Genomic DNA, 19,987 nt, shown 5'->3' on the forward strand with positions numbered 1-19,987 from the left:
GGGTTGGAATTCACTGCCTCAGCGGCAGCCTGGCACCCTGGTCATCCAAGGGAGGAGGATAGAAGTGAGAGGCTCTGCCTCTTCCAGGAGAGGAGCAGCAGCAAAAGCAGTGGATGGGCCCCGAAAGCATTCTACCACCCGCCGGAGTAGGCACTGCATGAGTGCACGCTCCCATTGCCTGGGCTGTCTCTCCTTTTATAGGAATGCCTCATCCTATCTAAAAGCCTGATCCTCCCTTGCCCTAAGAAAGTCCAGCTGCTCTTGACTCCTTCTCTGTATGCCAACAAGCAGGTCCTCCAGAGTCCTTTGGATTCTTTGTCTGCTGTCTCTGCAGTGCCGCTTCTGACTTCCCAGGGGAATGGGTTCCCTGTTGGTATCGGAATGGTCTGCTGAGTCAAACAGATGGCTAGCATTATATTTCATTTCTCCTTTGACGGAACCTAAGAAATGCCCCCCATAACGTAGGCCTGAAGGCCACAATATTGATAGTTTTAAGCAGCCCAGGAGTGCAGCTGTTACAGCCTCCTTTCTTCAGACTACTTTTGCAGCCCATGAGGAAGGAGCCGAGGGTAAATATATACCTGTGTTACTTATATTCAAATGTTGGAATACGTACAGTGCATCAAAGGGTCCTGTTGGGGTCTGGTCAGTTCCTGCAGGGGTAATGTGTGGGTTTTCTTCTTTAAAGGCTGGCCATCACTTGGAGAACACAGCAGTTTTGAAAGCATTGGCATGGAAAAGAGACGTGGCTATCCAGGACTGAGGAGGGCACCCAGCCATCAGTGCCAGAGAGATGTTTTTGCTAATGGTGACTCCTCTACATACAGCTGGGTGGAGTGGTTTGGGGAGCTACGAAGGTGGACCAAGCACATTTGAAGAACCAGCTCAAATTTCTGCTACTCCAAAAATTTGCTGAATTATGCTTACAGGACTGGGTGGCAATTTGAGAGGAAACTGTATTCTAAGATAGCAGATTGATTTCCTATGGAAGAGGAACAGAGAACCACAAAGAATCCCCACCAACTCCACCTGCATTGCCAGAAACTCTGGCCTCTGTGTACAACCAACAGCACTGAAAAGGACAGGGAAACAGAGATGCACTGGAAGTGTATTTTCTCCCTTGAACTTCTGGATTAACACTGCGAGCCAGTCACCTCTCCACAGTTAAGGGACACAGCATTGTGTCTATGGAACTGGAGAGCAGATGCTTTTCCCAGCATCTGCAGAGTGGCTCAGTGCGGTGATGGAGCCCAGGGACTGGGAATGGTACATAATATTTGCAATGGTCCCAAGGAGAATGGACCACTCTGACTTTCCTTGAACAACCTTTTCCCTTCCTGGACCTAGGCGGGCCCACACACAAGCGCCCAACCATCCCCCTCCCGCTTTCCATGCGGCTCCCATTCATAAGGGGAAGGAAAGATGGGCATGGGGGTGCTGGGGGAGGGATGATGGGTTTTTGTCACAACCATAACTATTCTTTCCCCACTCAAGGCCATTTAAAACCAATGCCATCCTTCTTCTCTCCCTCTCTTTCCCACCCACTTCTTCTTTTCATGCAGCCAAGGAACTATCACTGTCGTGCTGGGCAAGTAATGCACAGGGAAGAGTGCCTGCTTGTTAATACTCTGGTATAGCTTATGCTAAATGCTTTGCAGTGGTTCATGGGATTTCAATAAAATCATGGATCTACCGCTGTGTCTTGCTCAGGGACAATGTGACACTGACAGACAGGCCACCCTGTGTATGACCCATAACAATTTAACAGGAGACATTACAATTTTTAATCAAGATAATCTACTTGTATGTACATTTCAAAGAGATGTGCTAGACTAGCAATCATCAACTCATTCATTTGTAGGAATAATTTCAAGAGTGATTGTCTGTGTTTACCTATATCTTGTTAGAAGTTTAACAGCATAACCAGATTAGTTTGTAGATGCTGATCCCCTTTCATGTCTTAATTATATATGTGGCTGTGTCCAGTTAACATTAAGATCACAGATGTAAGATACTGCAGGAAACTAATAATATTATCTAGATTGCCTTCAGTTTAACTATCTATGTTATAATGAAGTGCCTGCTAATTGCCTTATGTGAATGAATGTAACTAGTTTACCTGTGTAGGAAATAGAAGATTAGCTTCAAAACAAAGATCCGTCCATGAAGAAAGATATTGGGTAAAGTTTTCAAAAGTGCCTAGGGCACCAAGTAGCCTAAGTCCACTGAAAATCATTGGGAGTTTAGCTCCAAAGTGACTTAGGAACTTCAGAAAATGTTCCCTGTTCTCTTTTGGACACAGCACTCTGAGGACCCAAGAGAGCTGGATTCCGTTCCTGACTCCACCACAGACTTCCTATGAGATGTTACGAATTGATTGGTTACAATGTATAGCACAAGGGGCAGAATTAAGGTTTCACAGAACACTTTATATCTGATATTGCTGGATGGCTGAGTGATGGACTTTACAATCTTTTAGCATAGCTTTTTGTGAATAATAGGATATATCTATTCATTGAGCCATAGGTTTCAGTACCAGAAGGTACCATTGTGACGCAGGTCATGAACTACCCCATAATAATTCCTAGAGCAGATTTTTTAGAAAAACATCCATTCTTGATTTAAAAATTGCCAGTGATAGAGAATCCACCATAACCCTGAGTAAGATCTTTCAATTGTTAATTACTCTCACTGTTAAAAATTTGCACCTTTATTTCCTGTCTGAATTTGCCAAGCTTCAACTTCCAGCCATTGGATAGCGTTACCTTTCTCTGCTAGATTGAAGAGCCTATTGTTAAATATTTGTCCCCCCATGTAGATAAAATCACCCCTTTAACCTCCTCTTTGTTAAAATAAATAGATTGAATGCCTTCAGTCTCCCACTGTTTTCTAATCCTTTAACCATTTTCATGCTCTTCTCTGAACCGCCTCCATTTTATCAACATCCTTCTTGAATTGTGGACACCAAAATTGGACACACTGTTCTGGCAACTCTCACACCAGTGCCAAATATAGAGGTAAAATAACCATTTTGCTCCTACTAGAGTGTCCCCTGTTTATGCATCCCAGGCTCGCATTAGCTCTTGGCCGCAGCATCACACTGGCAGCTCATGTTGTATGTCACTTATGGCTTGTATTAACTCTGACGTGTTTTGGGATAGAGTAGGGAAACTCTGTTTTGGATAAGAGATTTAAGCTATTTTCCATACAAAAGTATGTGGAATACTCTTATTTTAGATATTACTGTATAGGTTTTCCATTGCATTCATCACCACCATATCTAGGTGCCACACAAACATTCGTTAGTTTCTCTCCTAATGCTGCAAAGTAGGGAAGTATTATTACCTCCATTTTACAAAAAGGCACAGGGGTATCAAGTGATTTGCCCAAAGTCACACACACAATTGACTTCTGATCCCCGTCCAATGGCATAATCATAAAACCAACCTTCCTCTTGTTTGGTTAAATAGCAAGGAGTCAACCGTACTGCAATAGACAATGGAAACCCTCCCTTCTGACTCCAGCCCACACTCTTAGTTCCTTTGGCACAGAGCTCCCCTCACCCCAAGAAAATAAAGAAATAAGTCCAAGATTAAAGCCAAATGAAACCAAAACAACCAGCCTCCTTTCCATGATCCAAACTGTGCCTCGGCATTAAACTCACCAGATGCAGCCCCAGAGGGGACATCTACTCGGAGCTGAAGGTGGGTGTTCCATCTCCAGCACACATACCCATGCTAGCTCTGATACAGCAGTGGTGGTGCAAGCACCAAGCCATCTCACGTAGGTACCTATCCAAAATGGAAAGCACAGACTAGGAGTAGCTAGCCCCTCCCACCGCTTGTGCCACTAGGGCTCTGCTCTATTTTTAGTGTACTAGCTTGACCAGAGCTAGTGAGAGTATGTTTCCTTGAGCTGGAATGTACACCTCCAGCTCAACGTGTAGATGTATCCAGAGTCCGGTAGCCACAGCCACCCTGGCTGGATGATCCTTTCTTTCTGTCCCTTCTGTTGAGTGTCTAATAACATTTCAGCATTGTAGGTGTCTCTGCTGGGTTTTGGCAGAGTAACAGTGCCTTGCAATGGCTCAGGAGCATGGGTACCAAGCACAGGGCAGACTGTTCAGAACCACAGCACAAACCCCACATTAGCTGTGACTTCTATTTAGATTTCACCAACCAATTATCAAATGTAAACCCTCAGACACTATACCTGGAGTCACACAGAGTCCTCTTGGGTACTCCAATCTGTCTTGTCAACCAGATGAGCCTACCTATGTGATAGATGGTCCCTTACACCAAGCACCGCAGCAATATTCAGGTTATTTCTTGTCCCAAAAGGACCAGTCACTTACTCCAGGTCAATTGCACCTCAGATCTCACACCAAAGACAACTCCTGTAGTCAATCCTATATAATAAATCATAGGAAAGGAAATTATTTACAGCATTAATGCAGGTAAACATAAGTACACACATGAGTTACAGTCTTAAATTTCAAAAGGAAATAGAAGCTTCTATAATCTGTAAACTCTAGCTGTCCTTTAGGGCTAACCCAAGCTAAGCAGCTAGGGATCTCTTGTCAGTGCTTAGAAAAACCTTGCCAACTGGAGTCCAAGCAGCAGAGAGAGCCCTGGTTCTTTTTGTTTGGGGTTTTTAACCCCCTCTTGCCATGTGCTCTGAGCTGCAAACTCAGCTGATGGGATCTTCACATGGGGAGGGGGAGAGAGCAAAACAGCAAACCTATTTTGTCCTATATAATGTTCCACAATAGTCCACCTGGTGTTGATGGACCTTGCCTGTTGGACAGGACATAACACCTTCTGTTGGAAATCAATGCTTTATACTAGTTAATGGCTAGTCCCTGCCTGGTGATTTATACAGTCACAGAGGCTTACAATACAACCCTCAAATATTACTTTACAAGATGGGATACAGATGTTATTAGATTAATGCATGCAGCAACTCACATGTATTCAATAAAGTCGAAACACTAAACACATTCTTATGATTCTAATAATAATATTAACACACAGGTGAGGCAAACTAATTCCAGGAATGTGTTTATTAGTGTTCAGTTTAGACATGGGGACTTTGACATGAGCCGGCACCTGGTCTGCCAGCACCCCAGGCAGCATGAAGAATTTGTGAGGAAGTCTCACAGCTTCTTGATCTATTTCTCTCATCCCAGCTTTCTACACAGAAGCACAAAGTAATCCGGCAGATGGTCTGACATAATCAGATTACACTACCCAACAGATGGGCTGAATGCTCAGTGCTGGGAGTGCAGAGCTGGAAAACTGTGCCAGCCACAACAGCATGCTCAATGTTTATTTCTTTCACCATTTCTTATTGATCACACCAAATATTTGGGGCACACAATTCCAATCTGGGAGCCTAAAACATATAAGCAAAGATATAGTAATAAAACTATCTGAATGGTGAAATTGAACGAGAAAGAAGGAGTGCTCACTTGGCCATCATGCCTTTATTTTAAGCCTGAATGGGGTTTAATGCATTCTCACAAAGGAGACACAAAGCATCCCAACACCTCCTCCTCAAACTCAATACACTTGTATAGTTACTGTGACGCTGGCAGGCCAGATGCCAGCTCTTGCCCAGGCTGCAGGCATTAGCTAAGAACTGACAAACTCATAGCTAGAGACCAGACCAGTTCACCTGTATGTTAGTTTTGCTCAAAATAGGTATTAATCTTATAAGAATGTATTTCGACTCTATGAAATGCTTGCAAATTGCTGCATGCATTAATCTCACTTTTAATGTCCATATTCCATGCTATAAGAAAATAACTTTAAACTTTATATCTTTGAGAATGTTTGCTCTGAAATTGTGAGCCCAGGCATGCAAATCATTCCCCTTCTACCCCCATCCATACTGAAGGGCTGTCAAAACCAGATGAGCTGGGACGCTGGCAGACCAGGTGCCAGCTCATGCTGAAGCTCCAGGTCAATTCACTTGTGCATTAGTTTACATCAAAGTAATTGGTAAATGTATAAGAGTGTTTTTGGTGTTTAAACTTCATGAAAACAAATGGGATGTTACTTGCATCGTTTTCATGTATCTGCATCCCATTATAATGGGGTAGCAAATATTTACATTGTGTATACCCCGCAACTAAATAACCCATCAAATGAGCAGTCAAATGAGAAAGAAGCCATGTGAAATGCAAATGAAGAACTTCAACAGAAGAGTGCTAATTTTAAAGCAAGTCGTCATTCTGTATGATGATCAGAGGTCAAAGATTCAAAATGCGTTCGTCTCTCTCCGTCAAAAGAAAAGCCCACATGGGTAGTGACACTGTGAGCTTGTCTTCTGTGAGAAGAAGCTATAAGTATGGATTCAGGGAAGGATCCTTTATCTCTGTACTGTTTGGATTGTAACAAGGCAGAACAACTGAACAAGAATATGGAGATCCCCAGAGTTATTCTGGTAGCCCTGAGAGACTTTTGGGAAACTGGCTGATTACTACATCTCTGCTACCATTTACAATTATAGACTGTGACTCACCTGTTCATATATTTTACCTGCTTTAGCTCCTCAATAACTCTCATTTCCTTTTCTTAGCTAATAAACCCTTTAGTTAGTTTACTATAGAATTGGCTGCCAATGCTGCCTTTGGTGCAATATCTGGAGTACCAATTGATCTGGGATATGTGACTGTCTCTTGGGACTGGGAGCAAACTGATGTAGTGATTTTTGGTATAAGTGACCTTTTATTACAAGGTCCAGTTTGTCCAGATAGTAAGATGACTGGAGAGTCCAAGGAGACTGTCTGTGACTCCATGGTAAGAATGATATAGCGACCCAGGAGTTCACATTTAGTGAAATTTAATTATCAAACACACCACCAGTCTGGAGTATCTGCCCTGTTTTCTGACAGTCTGCCCTGAGGCAGGCATTCATGGTCTTGAGCCACTCCAGATAGCGTGACGGTTTCTTTCCTTCCCCATTGTCTATCCAGGCAACAGAAAATACATTGGATGATTCTGAGGGTGCAGGGAGCTGGTGAGCTCAGAGGAGATACCAAAGACTAAACAGTACAATGGGCAAACATGAAGAAGCAGGACAATGATGGCTGGCGAGTCCAGAGTCACAAGGACTAGCAAGCCCACATAAGATATTTAGTATTTTTATCAGTGACCTGGAAGAAAACCTAAGATCATCACTGATAACATTTGCAGAAGAGAAAACCCAAAGATTGGGGGAGTGGTAAATAATGAAGTGGACAAGTCACTGATACAGAGCAATCTGTATTGCTTGGTAAGATGGGTGCAAGCAAACACTATGCATTTTAATATGGCCAAAAATAAAGTTAGACATCTAAGAACAAAGAATGGGGGACTATCCTGGGAAGCAGTGACTTTGAAAAAGACTTGGGGGGAGGGGGTCATGGTGGGTAATCAGCAGAACAAGAGCTACCAGTGTGATGCTATAGTGAAAAGGGCTAACTGGATCCATTAATGTAGGTAGGTTATATTACTTCTGTATTTGGCACTTCTGTGACCACTACTGGAATACTTGGTTCAGTTCTGGCATCCACAATTTAACAAGAATGTTGATTAATTGGAGAGGGTTCAGAGAAGAGCCACAAGAATGATTAAGAAATTGAAAACATGCCTTATAGGCTACATCTACACTATGAGATAGGGTGTGATTCCTCTGCTCATATACACCTAGAGTCATAGATCCATAGGTTCTAAGGCCAGAAGGGACGATTGTGATCATCTAGTCTGACATCCTGTCAGAGAACTGCCCCAAAATAATGCCTAGAGCAGATCTTTTAGAAAAACAGCTGTCATAAATATAAAGGGAAGGGTAAATCCCTTTAAAATCCCTCCTGGCCAGAGGAAAAATCCTCTCACCTATAAAGGGTTAAGAAGCTAAAGGTAACCTCGCTGGCACCTGACCAAAATGACCAATGAGGAGACAAGACACTTTCAAAAGCTGGGAGGAGGGAGAGAAACAAAGGGTCTGTATCTGTCTGTATGCTGCTTTTGCCAGGGATAGAACAGGAATGGAGTCTTAGAACTTTTAGTACGTAATCTAGCTTGGTATGTGTTAGATTATGATTTCTTTAAATGGCTGAGAAAGGAACTGTGCTGAATAGAATGACTATTCCTGTCTGTGTGTCTTTTTTGTAACTTAAGGTTTTGCCTAGAGGGATTCTCTATGTTTTGAATCTAATTACCCTGTAAGGTACCTACCATCCTGATTTTACAGAGGGGATTTCTTTACTTCTATTAAAAGTCTTCTTGTAAGAAAACCGAATGCTTTTTCATTGTTCTCAGATCCAAGGGTTTGGGTCCGTGGTCACCTATGCAAATTGGTAAGGATTTTTACCAAACCTTTCCCAGGAAGTGGGGTGCAAGGGTTGGGAGGATTTTGGGGGGAAAGACTTGTCCAAACTACGTTTCCCAGTAAACCCAGTTAGAGTTTGGTGGTGGCAGTGGAGATCCAGGGACAAAAGGATAAAATTAATTTGTACCTTGGGGAAGTTTTAACCTAAGCTGGTGAAAGTAAGCTTAGGAGGTTTTCATGCAAGTCCCCACATTTGTACCCTAGAGTTCAGAGTGGGGGAGGAACCTTGACAACAGCCAATCTTGATTTAAAATTGTCGGTGATGGAGAATCCACGATGGCCCTTGGTAAGTTGTCCCAGTGGCTAATTAGTCTCACGTAAAAATTGACATCTTATTACATCTGAATTTGTTTAGTTTCAACTTCCAGCCATTGAGTAATGTTACACCTTTCTCTGCTAGATTGAAGAACCCATTATCAAATATTTGTTCCCCATGTAGGTGCTTAGAGACTGTAACAAAGTCCTTACAATGAAGTCCCTTAACCTTCTCTTTGTTAAGCTAAATAGATGGAACTCCTTGAATCTATCACTATAAGTGTTGGGAATGGAAGGTGGGAAACGGAGTCACAAGTCCACTCAATTTAGGCTTACTCAATTTTCATTTATAAAATTCAGATAGAATTATTGCCACTTTCTGAACATGTATTTATGCCAGACAACAAACAGATCAGATGGAAGAGGTAGGGGCCCAAGTTGCTCAGCACTGGGGTTCTGGGAAGCTCTTCTGTACTTCATGATGATTGTCTCAGCCTCTGATTCCTGGTCTGGTCCTTCAGTCTCATTCCTTCAGTTTCTAGTCTGGTATTTCTCCAATTTCCCCTCCCCCCCACTTTACTTGGCTTCTTATAAATTTCCACAATACAAAGTCTTTAACTTTTCTTCAATCAGCATTAAACATGCTCTTATGTAGCCCATACAACGTGCATGCACAAGCTTCAATTTACGCAGCTTATGCTGTTTTCACTATTTGCATGTCCTTATGTTTTCATGTCTTCTTGTTCTCTCTCAGTAAAGGGACTTTTAACTAGTCTAAGAAATACACAAATATAAAGTTAACTTTTCTTTTGTCTAAAATTTGCAGCATAACAACAAAACATCACTGTCAGCAGTAAGCATTATCTACGCCAGTCCATATAAAAAAAATTGGCAAAACACCACCCAAGCCAAGGCCGTGGCATAAGCAATACCTCAAACATATTCACTATCCATAATTATAAACTATTAAAGTAACAAAGCCCTGATTATTACCATTTAGCAATTCTTCATCTTTATATTTCAATATCATAATTCAGTATACATATGTTATCCTAACCTGCCCCAGTGGATCATAACCTTGACATGGTAGAGCAGCTTGAGTGTTCCCATGATCCCAAGAGCGATGCCGTCAGGAGTCTTGCACTCCCTGTAGCGTCACCCAAGGAAGCAAAGTCAAAGGTGAGGTTCCAGACAAACAGCAATCCACCACACCCCACCCCAAAGTCCTCAGCAGCAGTGATTTCTCTCAATGGCTGTGAAGGTGGACGAAGGCTGCAGCAGGATGGTGTTCTCCAATCTTCTTGGTTCCTTTGCCATTGGATTAAGAGCTTCATCCTGTCAAGCACCATGTGGGCACTTGTGTGCAACGGTGTCTCCACATCAAAAGAATTCATGCACATATGTCCAAGTCGTGTGGCAATCGATGAGTGGTGACAGGCACAGGGCCATGATGACCGGACCAGCATTCGGGTGGAAGCTGTATATGGTTGTTTTTGCATTTGGACAGAGGCAGGACTGCAACTCAGTAACTGTGACTGTGACTGAGCTGCCCTTTTTAGGACCTGCTCTGCTCACTCCACATGGGGAGGGGGCTAGAAAAGGTGCCCTGCAGATAGTCTTCCTCGCCTCCCCCCAACTGCATAACCGCACCCAGAGGGATTGCCTTACTGCAGTTGGTACCATCCACCTGCTTCTTAGAATGGACTTTTCTAAATGCAGCTTTGCCTAGAAATTTGGAAAGAACATATTAAAGGCAAAAATGGCCAGGACACAGGGAGAGTACCATGGTATTCACTCAATTTTTAATCCTTACCAGTGCTTTCTCATTGGTTTTCCCAATCTTTGGCCTTTTATACCTACCAAAGACTTTGGTACCAGTAGGTTTTGCTGCGCTTATATTCTTTTTGACAGCAGGGTGCCAGAACAAGGGAGGGCAGGGGGCCATGGCCCTCCCACTTTTTACCAGCCTTAAGGGCAAGCGACATGGGGGAGGGGGTGGAGAGGAGCTAGTGGGGCTGGGGTCATGGCAGGGGAAGAGGCAGCACAGAAGCAGGGCCTCGGGGGAAGAGGCAGCATGAAGGCGGGGACTTGGGGGTCAGTCATACTAGGAGAACATCAATGATCCTTCCATTGTCAGTGCTGATAGGTGAAGGGTCACTTACAGCATGGTTTTCTCTTCAACTGAGGTAGTTCATGCAGCAGTTCTTTCTTGACGTGGGTTCATGGGAAATGGCCATAGTTAAAGTCCTGATATCAGTGTATACAGAACATTATTAGGAATCCAAATTAATTTATCCCATTGAAAGTTAGTCTTACCTGCTAGCTTCTCAATTCAGACTCATGTCACCTAACATTTTAATGCACTTTTTAAGCACTACTGCCTCTCCATCTCCAATGTCACCTTCAAGACAGGAGGTTTGCGTGCGCTCTCTCTCATTAATTCCCCTGCACTAGGAAATTAAGCTAGTGTCTGATGGCTGGTGCTAGTGCATTTTGCTCTCATGGATCCATGCAGTAGAAAGACCTGACAGTCAACTGATGCTTGAATCAAGTTGCCAACACAGCACTGAGTCAGTGCAAGTCTCTCTGGAGTTGCTGGATCCTGTGCCACTAATGTAGGCATAGTGAACACCCCCACCATCCTGCAATGGTGCTCCAGAAAAGGTATAAAGGGTGTTTCTTTTAAATCCATCCATCCATCCATCCAAGAACGGTAGTTTTCCAGTGTTTCTGCTTCATACTGGGGCTGATTGGAGAATGGCTGTCCTTTCCAAAGAAATATGCAGAAGGCATCTTCAGATGGAAAAAAGTGACATAAGCACCACTCAGATGTTGGAGATGTTGGGAGGAATGGGAATTTGAATAGTGGCCATTGAGCCGAGACTCCATCTCACACAGCCCATCCCTGAGGGGCCATGCAAATGAAAACCAAGACGATACCACAGTGCAGGACAGCAAGTCGTTCTCTCTCTCTCACCCAACGCCACAATGAACTCATTTGTGCTACGTAGTGGGACAGGGCAATTGCACAGCTGTCGGACTCAACCAAACACAGGGCTGGCACTAACTGCATGGTTCTAGCGCCCTACCAACTCTTTCTCTGCACAGTCAGTGCCTGCTGCTTCTGCCATTCATATTCTTAGGAGACCATGAGCCCTAGAGCTTCTCTGACCTCACCGAACTAAATCATTCTGTCTCAGGACCACTCAGCACTTATGCCTCGAGGCATTTGTCCATTTTCCCATCCGGTCCCTGGCACTTCCCAAACATCAACGCTTTATTCGCACCCACCTCTGGTGGGGATTATTATGAAATCATGTCTATTTTACAGCCGGAGAACTCAGACACAGGGATTAAATGACTTGCCGAGGATCACACAGAGTCATTAGCAGAGCTCAGCTGAGAATTGAGCCCACAGCAGCTGTGTCCCAAGCCAAAGCCTTCACCCACAAGGCCAGCCCCCTTTACTGCCACATGTACTTTCCCTCAAGCGTTTTCTCTGCCCCATTTAAATGGCACAAGACAGCGCTACATATTCCTGCCCTCATCACTGTGCTTTTGTCAACGTTGGACTATGTTAGAGGTAACTAAAAGCAGCCTCCGGTTGTTTCTCTTCTGTGTTTCAGGTGTCCTGTGGCTTTCGGTCGTATCTGAAGTGTTGTACATCATGCTGTTAGTCGTTGGGTTCAGCCTCATGTGCCTAGAGCTCTTTCATTCGAGTAATGTGATAGATGGGCTCAAGCTAAATGCCTTTGCTGCAGTCTTCACTGTGCTGTCAGGTAAGGGACCTTTCCATTCCTCAGTCCGCCTGGGACATCCAACGAAGTGAGATTCTAAAACTTCGAAAGGTTGAAAACACAGGGCTGCCGGGCTCCTCTCGGCCATGTGCGGCTCGCCCAGTTTCATTAGAGCTTTGGGAAAAGGTCAGCACAGTAGTGCTGCCTACAGCCCCCTAGAACTGAAAATATCTGGCACTAAATCCAAAGTGATGGCATGCTCGATTAATCTTCCTACACCACCAAGACTGCCCTGATTATGCCATCTATGAACCTCATCTCTCAGCATCACCCTCCTGGTCACCAAATAGAAAACGAGAAGGTGTGTTTTTGAAAATCCTTTTTTAATGTTCATGTTAAAAAACAAACAGAGGACTAGAGAGTGCAGGAAAAAGGAAAGGGGTCTAGCTGATGCATTAGGAGAATTAAGAAGGAGAAGCATCTTATGAGCCACAATGGGTGAAGAAAACTTGGTGTTACCGAAGGACAGCTCAGGAACAACTCCATGAACATGAATGGGGAAGTTCATGTGTCTCAGATCTATTCTCTCAGGCTGGCTGCAGATTCCAGCAGACTAAACTGTGTGAGGCTTTGTCTACGCTGCAGCTGGGAGTGTGCATCCCAGCTCAGGTAGATTGATGCACACTAGCACTGTTTGTGCTGGCATGCTAAAAATAATAGCGTGGACGTTGCAGCACAAGCTGTGGCATGGGCTAGCTACCTGAGCTTGGACCCAAGGGGTCAGCCAGGCTTGCACTCCAGCAGCTAAGCCATGCCAGTTCCTATGCTGCAATGGCCACACTGGTATTTTTAGTGTGCTAGCTTGAGCAGAGGTAGCATGAGTCTGTCTGCCCAGGCTGGGAGGCATGCTCCCAGCTGCAGTGTAGACAGAACCATTTTGTTCCCAACCATGCATTCTGGACCAGAGTGAAAGTGAGGGTCTGATGACAGCATGTGAATGCTGCAGCTGGGGTTCCTGGTATATCCCTAATATGCTTTGCTTCCCTGCCAGCTCTCTGATTCCTGAACTTGCTGGAACCCTAAACTGTGACTCTTGCACTAGGACAGAATTTGACGGAGCATCTCAGCAGGGTGAGGATGGCCACATGCTCTTGAAACATAGCATCTGACCCTGTGTGTGATTCCCTCTCACACAGCCTGTACGTGTGGGGCCATGCAAATGAAAACCAAGAAGATATGAGTGCAGGACAGCAAGCCGTCCTCTCTCTCTCGCCAATGGCCACAATGAACTCAGCAGCACTCCAGTTTGTGCTAGGGAATTTCACAGCTGTTTCACTGTGAAGGGGGAGAATTACAATATTGACTTCCTTGTTGCTACTGTGATTACAAAGAGAAAATTCCATCTTCTGGAATCCACCCCTTAAGCAAACCTGGCAGTGCACATATTTCTTTTCCCCCAGTGGCAGGGCCGGCTCCAGGCACCAGCTTTCCGAGCAGGTGCTTGGGGCAGCATTCAGAACGGGGCAGCAGTCCGTGTCCCACGGCAGCAGCTCCGCCACTCTTCCCACCACGGTGGCTTTTGGGAGGCAGCTCTGCCACTCTTCCGGGCGTGGTGGTAATTCGGCGGCGACTGCTTGGGGCGGCAAAATTGGTAGAGCCGCCCCTGCTCAGTGGTAAAGATGCCTGCACTGTCAATTCCAAACCTCCATGCTATGTGTCTTTGGAACCCTCTCATTAATCTGCCCCAAGAGCAGGAAGTAGCCACTTGCCCCCACCCCCAAGGGCTAGTAAAATACAATTTTTTTCCCCCAAACAGCCAATCCAAGGCTTGCTTATCACCAATCCTCATTGACCAACTGCTCTGTAGCCACAACTCCTCTCCCTGTCTCTGTCCCCTCCCCAGATTCTCTATCTGCTGACAACTCGGCTGTGTTCACAGCAAGCATCCCCATAAAACAAAAGCATGCTATATTATAAGAGAGACAACTTGTAGCAAGCAACGCGAGTTTTTAAATCTTATTGCTCAGTTGTACCAAAAGTTCACACTAGAAACATCAGGGGTGAGGTGTTCACCAGGGGCACTGGCTTTGGCACATTCCCACAAACTACCCAGGCAACCATAAGGTGGCTGCATAGAAACCCTTGCATGATTTTTTTTCTTTATTGGTGCATGCACAGTGCCATCCTTCCAGACTGCACATCTATGCAAGCGAAGAAGGGAACATGTTCTTAAATACCATTCACAATTTGGGTCTCTCCCCCCCCCCCAAAAAAAGAAACAACCTTAGTGGATGCCATGCACTACCTTGGGTTAAAACTGACCGACAGACTATTTTGTTCTGCATCACAGCCATAGTTTGAGCTGCAGCTTTGTGCAAAAAACACCCACCTAGAAACTTTTTGAAAACTGCTATTTTTTCAGGGCTTATATCTCCAGAACCCTTGGCTCAAATGACCCCAAATGTGGGTCATGGACCCTACTCTGCACTACCACAAGGCATAGCAAATTTCAGCATAATCTATGCAAGCATGTGTGGATTTTAGAAACATCATCCTTTAAACAGGAAGGATAGAGGGACGATGGCAGGAAAGAGCTCTTCTACACAACCATCTGCAGGAGAGGAGGCTTTGAAAGGTGGGAAGTGCCCATTCATCTCAGTGTGGTGTTCTCAGCTGAATGAGAATACCCTATGGAGATGAATACAGCCTGGAACCATAGCTCTGAGATGTGTGACCTGCAGCATTCATATCAGTGGGTATTCCCATCCTCCTTCTCGAGGCTTTAGAGATGTGATATGCATGAAATATACCCATTCTGTTTCCCACCCAAAGGGGCAGGACTTTCCCAGAGCCTGGGGGCAGAGAGAAGGCCTCAGGTCCTCCCAGAAAGGCAAGGCCCCCAAGACCCCAGCCCAGATTAAGGGGGTAGGGTCCAACCCCTGTACTCATGAACCCAGGAAGTTGAGTAGTAAATACCGCTGCCCAGTCGACCCAGAATCTGCATGGGGCATATCAAAAGTTTCTTCAGAGGAGAGTGAGAGGCTTTTCCCCACAACATCTTGGCATCTGGGGAGAGGAGGAGAGGCTGGCATGGCTGCAGCTGGCCTGGGGCTGCTCTGGGCAGGTGGAGAGGGGCTTGGGGCTTTGGCTGGCCTGGGACTAGGGTTGCCACCAGTCTAATTGCACAAACCTGGACACCCTTGCCCTGCCCCTCCCCACGCCTTCTCTGAGGCCACATCCCTGCCCTGCCCCTTCTCCGAGGCCCCATCCCCTGCTTACTCCATCCCACCCCCACACACTCACTTTCACTGGGTTGAGGCAGCTGGTTGTGGTGCGGGCTCTGGGCTGGGACTGAGGAATTTAGAGTGTGGGAGGAGGCTCCAGGCTGAGCCTCGGGCAGGGGGTTGGGATGCAAGGTATGGACTCTGGGAGGGAGTTTTGGTGCGGGAGGGGGCTCAGGGCTCTGGCAGGAGGTTGGGGTGTAGGAGGGGGTGAGGGTGCAGGCTCCGGCTGGGTGGCACTTACCCCAGGTGGCTCCCAGAAGCAACCAGCATGTCCGGCTCCTAGGCTCAAGGGCAGCCAAGTGACTCTGTGCACTGCCCCTGCCTGCAGGCACTGCTCCCGCAGCTCCCATTGGCTGTGGTTCCTGGTCAATGGGAGCTGTGGAGTCAAACTCGGGGCGGGAGCAGCATATGGAGAACCCTTGGCTGCTCCCGTGCCTAGGGGCTGCAGGGACATACTGGCTGCTTCCAGGAGCCACGTAGAGCCAGGGCAGGTAGGGAGCCTGCCTTAGCCCCGCTATAGCGCTGACTGGACTTTTAGCAGCCTATTAAAATTTCAGGGATTGGTTTCAGTAGCCACCGGGAGATGGATTCTGATTCTGGGAAACTCCTGGCCAATCTAGGAGGGTTGGCAACCCTACCTGGGACTCCAGCCGAGGGCAGGGTGCACGCTCAGTCCTCTGGCCAGCCTGGGCCTCCTCTGGAGAAGGGAGGGCCACCTGGGACTCCTCCAAGCCAGGGGCGGGGGGTGGTGGAAGACAACTTGTGGCTCCAGCTGTGGGGGAGGGGCAGAGCGTCTTGGGGGGCCATGGGTAGAAGGGGTGGAGCTGAGAGTTAGCCTTCCCTAAAGGGGGGCTCAACCCACTGCACATGTGGGTGATTATTCTGTTCTTTACTATAGTTTCAATTTTCCCGTTACTGAACTTAGGTTCCTGGACTGTAATTACCAGGATTGCCTCTGGAGCCTCTTTTAAAAACCTCCATTACCTATCTTCCTGTCATTTGGTATAGAGGCTGATTTAAGCAATAGGTTACATACTACAGTCAGTAGTTCTGCAATTTCATATCTGAGTTCCTTCAAAACTCTTGGGCAAATACCATCTGGCTCTGATGACATATTACTATTTAAATTTATCTGTTTGTTCCAAAACCTCTTCTACTGACACCTCAATCTGGGACAGTTCCTTAGATTAGTCAACCCAAAAGAATGGCTCAGGTGTGGAAATCTCCCTCACAGCCTCAGTCCTGAAGACTGATGCAAAGAATTCATTCAGCTTCTCTGCAATGGGCTTGTCTTCCTTGAGTGCTCCTTAGCACCTTGATCATCCAGTGGCTCATTTTGAAGCAGGAAGCCTGCCAAACAATGTACTTAAATAATTTTTTGCTGTTAGTTTTTGTGCCTTTTGCTAGTTGCTCTTCAAATTTTTTTTGGCCTGTTTAATTATACTTCTACACTTGAAGTACCAGAGTTTGTGCTCCATTCTATTTTCCTGAGTTGGAAGTCAAATCCTATTTTCAAAAGATGCCTTTTTGCCTCTAACCGCCTCTTTTACTCTGTTTTGCCATGGTGATATTTTTTGGTCCTCCTTTTAAAAAAAAAAAAAAGTTGGGGTATACATTTAATTTGAGTCTCTATTGCAGTGTTTTAAAAAAAGTTTCCATGCAGGTTGCAGGCATTTCACTCTTTTCACTTTGATTACATACCCCCCAGAATAAACAGCCACCCATGACTCACAAATTGTAGCCAATCTCCAACCACTCCTTTTGTTTTAGGTGGGGGTTTGTGATTAATTTATCCTTAGTTATGGTAACTGAAGGGTGGGTTCAAACCCATCAAGGGTGAGCTCAGATTCATCAAACTCACTGCGGTGTGTGATTCAGCCAATGGTTAGTCTCTCTCAGCTTAGTAGTCCAAGGCAACAGAAGGGAACTGGTTTCAGGGGGATCTCCAGGCATCAAAATGATGTCGAACTGGTATCCCTAACACTACCGTGCAGCCCATGGGGCACACCAAATTTCAAAGCAATCCAATTAACCATTTGGATTTTATAGCATTTACAAGAACCAAGCTTTAAAGCACATAAAATAGCGGGAATGGAAACCCTTTAATTTTTCTGCATTGGCCCATTCACTAAGTACTATTTCTTAAATATTGTTATCAATTTGGGTCACTCAAGGTTTTAAGTGTGTCCCATGGGTCCCTGGGTAAAACTAAACTAAACAGACTGAGTCCATTTTGACCCACATCTCATCAATAGTTTGATCTTGAGCTTTGGGCTGCCCCCAACTTAAAGCACACACAGTGCTGAACTCGTATACTGTCAATCTGTAAGTATAGTTCAGTCAACTGTTCGAATGGTGCCATGAAAAAAGACTATACATTCAACCCAAGTCTGGGTGTGGTCCCATTCCGACTGCCCCTAGATGCAGCCCATAATGCCCAGACACCTCATTGTCTGTGAGAAAAAGTATTGATGATGGAATGGCCTTTGCTTGTACTGTGGTAGGTCACTTCACCATTGACTATGCCCTTGAATCCAGACCTGCGCCAGATCCAGGAAACAACCGTGTCCAGCCCCATTAAGGGGGTTGTGGCTGGACGTAATAATGGAATCAGGTTTCCGAAATGGATCCCCTCTTCTGCCAACGTGCAGTTTAACAGCTGTGGATCACTGCCATCCCCACCTGTTAGTCTTGTTCTGTCTCTGCATCCCTTCCAGACCTAAGGTGAGCTGCACCCAACTTGCACCTGTGGATTCTGGAGCCTCTATTAATTCAGTGTACGCTGGGTTTGCTAGGGCTACCCAGCTTCCAGTAGAAAGAAAGCTTGCCCCACACCTGGTGAAACTGATTGATGGTAGCATGCTATCCTCAAGTCTCATCGCCCTCGAATCTGTGCCTTTTTGGGTCAAAATACAAGACCACCAAGAAACCCTGCAATTTAACTTTATTAACTCACCTCACTTCCCCATCATACTTGGCATCCCCTGCTTCTTGGTCCATGATCCAAATATCTCCTGGAAGATGCAAAAGGTATGGTTCAAGTCAGGCTACTGCCAGCAATGGTGTCTTGCAGAGTCAGGCAGCAAGGAATGAGAAACTAGCAAGGAGAAGATCACCACCTTCTGTGTCCAGCTAATTCAAGGAATAACAGCTCACCAATCCCTGCAAAATATTGAGATTTTGCCTACATATTTGATTTTAAAAAAATGCTGATGTCCTACCCCTGCATAGGTCTTATGATTGCTCCATTGAGCTTCAGCCAGGGGCCAAAATTCCATTGGATGGTTTTACCCCTTGTTGGAGCCAGAACTCCATGCCCTGTGGGAATACCTCAATGAGGACCTAGCAAAAAACTTTAACCATCCATCTACATCAACCACAGGGGCTCCAGTTCTGTTTGTCAAAAAGAGTACAGCTCTTTCATAGAATATTAGGGTTGGAAGAGACCTCAGGAGGTCATCTAGTTCAATCCCCTGCTCAGAGCAGGACCAACACCAACTAAGTCATCCCACCCAGGGCTTTGTCAAGCCGGGCCTTAAAAATCTCTAAGGATGGAGATTCCACCATCTCCCTAGGTAACCCATTCCAGTACTTCATCACCCTCCTAGTGAAATAGTATTTCCTAATATACCCTTTGCATGTTTGTGTAGGCTGTCGAGCCATGAACATTACCCTCAAGAATGAATGCCCTTTACCTTTGAACACTGAACTATTGGAGAGGGTGGGCTCTGCTCAAATATTCACCAAGCTTGATCTTTGTGGTGTTTACAGTCTAGTCTGTATTCCAGATGCCAGTGAGTGGAAGACAGCATTTCACAGCCAGTAAGATCATTCTGAATATCTTGTTGTGCCCTTCAGTCTTTCCAATGCTCCAGCCACATTCTAGCACTTTGTGAATGACATCTTTAGAGATGTTCTGAAGCAGTTCGTAGTGATCTATTTAGATGACATTCTCATCTTCTCAGAAATCCCAGCCCTTCATGGCCAACATGTGTGCTTGGTACTCGAGTGTCTTCAAGCAAATGACCTGTACCAAAAAACATGAGACGTTTTATACTGCGTGTAACTTTATGCAATTTGGAACTGTCTCTGTTAAGAAGAGGTTTTTCACATATTGTGTTGGGGCAAGGCCAGATGGCTATAGAAAAGTAGTGGGAGATAGATATCTTAGCTCCAGGCTAAACAAATCCCTGGTACCAGGTTAAGTGAAATGGCAGCTGCTCCAGGTCAATTAAGACACCTGGGGCTAATTAAGAACTTTCCAGAAGGCAGGGAGAATGCTAGGTTGATTGGGACACCTGAAGCCAATCAGGGACTGGCTGAAACTAGTTAAAA

The 19,987-nt window shown here is 45.4% G+C and overlaps 1 protein-coding gene across 3 annotated transcripts in view; it reads left to right on the forward strand.

Annotated features, from left to right (window-relative positions):
• GSG1L (GSG1 like) overlaps positions 1-19,987 on the forward strand; it is a 123,269-nt gene that overhangs the window by 45,234 nt on the left and 58,048 nt on the right. For all 3 annotated transcript variants that reach the window (XM_084641828.1, XM_084641830.1, XM_084641829.1), the window contains exon 3: positions 12,258-12,410. In XM_084641828.1, coding sequence (XP_084497954.1) covers positions 12,258-12,410 — 153 coding nt within the window. The remainder of the gene's footprint in view (positions 1-12,257; positions 12,411-19,987) is intronic.

The sequence above is a fragment of the Lepidochelys olivacea genome (assembly GCF_965140295.1).
Source record: "Lepidochelys olivacea isolate rLepOli2 genome assembly, chromosome: 10".
In the NCBI taxonomy this organism is placed as follows: domain Eukaryota; kingdom Metazoa; phylum Chordata; order Testudines; family Cheloniidae; genus Lepidochelys; species Lepidochelys olivacea.